Source organism: Tupaia chinensis, unplaced genomic scaffold (genome assembly GCF_000334495.1).
Source record: "Tupaia chinensis unplaced genomic scaffold, TupChi_1.0 Scaffold000258_1, whole genome shotgun sequence".
Lineage (NCBI taxonomy): Eukaryota > Metazoa > Chordata > Mammalia > Scandentia > Tupaiidae > Tupaia > Tupaia belangeri.
The window spans coordinates 1,627,399-1,632,083 of NW_006159738.1; the positions used below are offsets into that span (position 1 = coordinate 1,627,399).

A 4,685-nucleotide genomic window follows, 5' to 3' on the forward strand; every position below is an offset into this window, starting at 1 on the left:
GCGAGCAGGTGAGGCTCGCCAACCCCCAGCTGGGTGGACCGGAGCTGGACGTGGGATGGGGGTGGGGATTAGTTTAAGTTTCTGCCGTCACACCCCAGTCCGACAATTTTGGATTACCCAAAAGCCGCAGTCAGGGAGCGTCAGGTCTCCGTACTGACGGACCTCTCCTTGGATTACCCCGCCGTGCGGTCCCGGCCCGCCTGGCGGAGCATCGAGGAGGTCCTCCGCATACTCCCGGGGCCCCACTTCGAAGAACGGCAGCCCTTGCCCACAGGACTGCAAAAGAAACGTGAGTCCCCGTGTACCTCACCTGGTTCGCGTCCAGCCGTCGCTCTTTGTAAAACCCCTGGGAAGGCACGCAGGAGGCAGGGCCGGCCGAGCCTCCGTTAGTCGCTAACGTGTACCGTGTACCAAAAGTGCCAGACGTGATCACCTCTCGGGGGAGCAGCTTTCAACCTCTGCATTTGGAAAACACTCCTGAGATCCAAGTCAGTGTCCCCAAGTTTCAGGTGACTGTACCAAGGCATGTTTGACCCTTTGTTCTGATGGACAATGAAGCGTGGTAAGCCGTGGGAAGAGACACCCATACAAGATCGCTATTTTTTTTTTGGGGGGGGGGGCTTTTGCTATAGGGCGCGGGCGCTTGCCACGAAGGGGGCGAGGAACCAGACAGAGAGCGAGAAATCACCCCCCAGGGGGATGGTCACACCGCAATCCTCTCGGGATCTTGGGCACGCACGCACACGCGCCCGGCGTGAGTTCTAAGCCACCGGGTCCAGGACGCAAACTGCCGTCGACTACGTGGGAGTCCAGCGACATAGCCATTACACTAACTGCTGGTCCCACGAGATCGTTTTTAACTCTGAAATGTTTACATTTTAGGCCAACCAGGAGAAAACCGAGTCACCCTGGTATTTTTCCTCGGGGGCGTCACCTTTGCTGAAATCGCTGCCCTGCGATTCCTCTCCCAGTTGGAGGATGGAGGGACCGAGTACGTGATCGCCACCACCAAGCTGATGAACGGAACCAGCTGGATGGAGGCGCTCATGGAGAAGCTGAGCTAGGCGGAGGGGCTGCTGCCAGGCGCCGGCCGCCGGGGGGAGTTGCCGAGGGGAAGTGAAAGCTCGATAGAAGAAACAGAAACCTGGCATTTCCTCTGGGACCAGCTTCCGGAATTATTCCCGTCTCCTCCTTCCTGCTTCTCTTTTGTGTTCCTGATTTCTTGAAGGAGAGCAGAGAACCAGCCTGAGCAGGGGAAACTCGGGCTTTGAATTTTCCAAGCTGAGGATGTTCATCAGAGGCCCCTGGAAATACAGGAAGGACGGGGGGAGGGATAAGCCCGCAGCCCGCAGATGGCGCCGCTTCTGCAAATAAGCAGAGACTGAGGACGGAGACGTGAAAGTCAAGCGGGGAGTGCAGCCCCCGGTACGCAGTGCTGTGTTTCTGGAAGGTGGGCACGTGCTGCCCAGGACAGGGGTTACGTGTTGGGGCCAAACATGACGTCACTGAGCTGAGCGATCTTTTTCCTGCGAGTAGGCCGGTTAGTGTCACCGTGTCTGTCTGCCCTGATCAGGGAGGCCAGTTCTGCTTCCCTCTTCTTACAGAGGAAGAGTTTGGGGGGCGGTCCTTGCCCCAAACAAAGTTTAGTCCTGTCTGAGCAGCCACGTCTGTGTAGGCTCCGTACTTAGCAAGGGCTTTTTCCACTGAAGAACGTGATCATTGGGAAGCCGCTCTCGAGAGCTTAGTCATTCAGAGAAACCTCCGTGCACACACGTGAACCCCAAGACGTGGCCGTGGTAGATGCCTCCGTCCAGCTGCCAGTTTTCTCCTCTGTCCATCCAGGGGTCCCACCGTGAGCTGCGGTGACTCTTGCTCCTTCAGCACCCTGCCCCACCGGCTCCATGGTCCCATCGTCTCCGTGGTAACTGCCACGTACTTCTCTAGTGGCCTGGGCCCTCCGCACTCGGCCTCTTACATCTGATTTCCTTGAAAATGCCCAGCTTGGCGTCATGCCTGGTCTGGGGATCTCAGCCTCCTCCGGTGTGTCATCGACGACCATGGTGGCAGCAGCCCCGCTGCTCCTCCCACGGAGACTGTCGGGCTGTGGTAGAGAGGAGCTTGGCATTCCCTGCAGAGAGGGTGGAAGTGAGGGGGTGTTTCCTGCCTCTGCCCCGCTCCTTCCTGGCATCCAGCAGAGTTAAGGGCTCCAAGAGGGGGACCACGGCGACACCTCAGCTGCCCCCAACCAGGTCTCCATCAAGACTGACTACTGTGTCATCCCCCGCCCCCACGCCACCCCGCCTTTGTTTGGTCCCACCATCGGTGTGCCTGTTGGGGTTTAGTAGCTGCACGTGCTTTTTCCTCATCTGGTGTTAGTGGAATTCTGAAGGGCGCATCGTGTGTGACGAGTCAAAGAGAAATTGCATATTTGAAAACTCAGAATGAAGGATGGCAGAGGTAGTCTTTGAAAGGTGATTTCTCCTGGGATTTCTGGCCTTGACTCTCAGTGTTCGGGTATGTCGTAAAGAACCCCGTTCTCATTTTCGAACATCCTCTTTCAGACACTCGTTACCCCGGGAGGTTAGTCGGTACCTCCCAGCCCCGGCGGTTGTCGGCCTCAGCTGCTGTGGAGAGAAAGCCACCTGGTCCCACAGCGTGCGGGCTCATGGGGTGCAATTCAAGTCTGGTCAGGCCTCTGGCTGGGTTTTTGTCCCATGAACAGATACTCAGTTGTGGTCTCACGTATCTGTCCTCCCGGGGCTCTGTGCTTGCTTGCTCGGAGCATAGCTAGCTCAGCTCTGAAAAATGCATTCAGCAGAGGACTTCAGAACATCAATGCTTCATTTGTATGCAAATAGAAAGCGGCGGGTAATTATATATTATATCCCTTTGTGTAAGTTCATTTAATACTTGAAGCGGTCTTTGTCTGGAAGGGAGTGTGCCCTTACCGAGAAGGGTATGTGAATGGCATGTTTATTCTCGGAGCGGGTGGATTGTTTACGTCGAGGCTAGGCTTTTGTCTCGCTGAGGAGACGCTGCTCCGCCAGCACTGCCCTCAGTAAAGGAGTCTGCGTAGACACTGGCTCCTAGGTCTGAGTTTTAGCCAGCCGAGAAGTGTGTGAACTGGTTTATTGTGGAGCTGGAGAGGACTGCTTAAAAGAGGGCTGAGTAAAAACAGCGCTTGATTCTGAGAACCGGGAAGGTCTCGGCGTGAGTCCTGCTCCGTTCTAACGCTGCCTTTGCTGGAAATGCCTTGTGATTCAGTGTGACCGGCTAGTCTGGGTGTTGCTTGGACTGTATGATAATGACCAGCCTGTCACCAGGAAGAAATATTTGCATTGGGAATACTTCTTTAAAAAATACCGTAACGGGCCGGCAGGTGGCATGGTGGTTAAAGGTGCTGGACTCCCACACGGCCAACCGCGGTTCAGGTCCCAGACCCGGCGGCTGGCTTTCTTGCTTTCCCTTTCCCTTTCTCTCTTTCTCTGTCTAGTCAAATTAAAAAAATAATAAATAGAATTAAATAAATATATATTTTTTAAATGAACTAAGTGTCTAAAGCAGACAGGAAATGGGGCTCTGGCAGGTCAGAGGGCAGTATCCTGTCTGCTTTAGACGGAGTGCTTAGAGTCTGGTTCTTTGGTCATGGTTTTAGGACAGACTAGAAAAAAAATAGAGGGTGTCGGGCAATCCCTGAAGAAAGAGGCAGTTAGCCTTCCCAGACCCCGCTTCTGAATGGACTCAGAGTCACCTCGGTCCTCTCGGCAGCAAAATACCCCATGTTGGGTGGTGTCTGGAGGCCTCAAAGGCACAGACTGCCTTGAGACATCCATTTGCAGGATGTGAGCGTTAAAAAAGAACAGAATTAGGCCTGTTTTTGTATTTCTCTTATGAGAGAGAGACAGAGACAGGAACCTTCCTGGGGGTCTTAGCACACCATAGTCCTTCCCCACACACCCCCGTTCCAGCCAGGCCAGGATGTAGGCACAGCCGCGGGCACCACCCAGCATGCTCAGGTTGAGCCAGGAACCAAACCCAGGGCCTTCCCATACAATGCTGGTATTGTGCAGCAGTACCCTACTGCCTGTGCCACCGGGGCTGGGCAAGACCCCTCCACGGGGTCTGCTCATACTGCAGTCCCCGTCCCCCAGGCTCCAGCTCGCTAGAACCCTTGGCAGGTGTGTGCAGACCTGGCATGTTTCAGGTGGGTTGGGCCTGGGGTCCTGAACCCACAGATTTTTAAGGATAGTAAAATTTTTAACCATCAGCGTGTGTGAGTACACACACGAGAGAGAGGAGAAAGAGAAGGTCCCTCCACACGGTCTGGTCACAAGGCGGTCCCTTCCTCCAGTCCTCAGCCTGTCAGATCTTGGGCACTTGCCTACACACCCAGCGTGTTTCAGGCTGACCGGGCTAGGGATTCGAACCATAGTCACCATGTAGATTCTTGAATGGCCCACCCCTGCTCCACCACAAAGCCACTCCACGTACTTTTTTTTGTTTAAAGAATAATTTTTTTATTTTAAAAATTTTGCTATAGGACACATGCACTCACCAGAGAGAGAAAGCAAGTCACTGGGTCCAGGACTTAAACCACTGTCAGCCATGTGGAAGTCCAGCCCCCATGTATTTTGATTTTTTAAAAGAATTATTTAACTTACTATTTTCATTTGACCAGACAGGGC

At 54.2% G+C, this 4,685-nt stretch overlaps 1 protein-coding gene across 1 annotated transcript in view; it reads left to right on the forward strand.

Moving 5' to 3' along the window:
- The window catches only part of VPS33A (VPS33A core subunit of CORVET and HOPS complexes), a gene marked incomplete at its 5' end in the record, with an annotated part of 19,165 nt that extends 17,647 nt beyond the window's left edge, over nucleotides 1-1,518 (forward strand). Inside the window, 1 exon segment of the mRNA XM_014588107.1 lies at nucleotides 883-1,518. Within this exon segment, the coding sequence (XP_014443593.1) occupies nucleotides 883-1,064 (182 nt within the window).
- Between the last annotated feature and the right edge of the window lie 3,167 nt (nucleotides 1,519-4,685).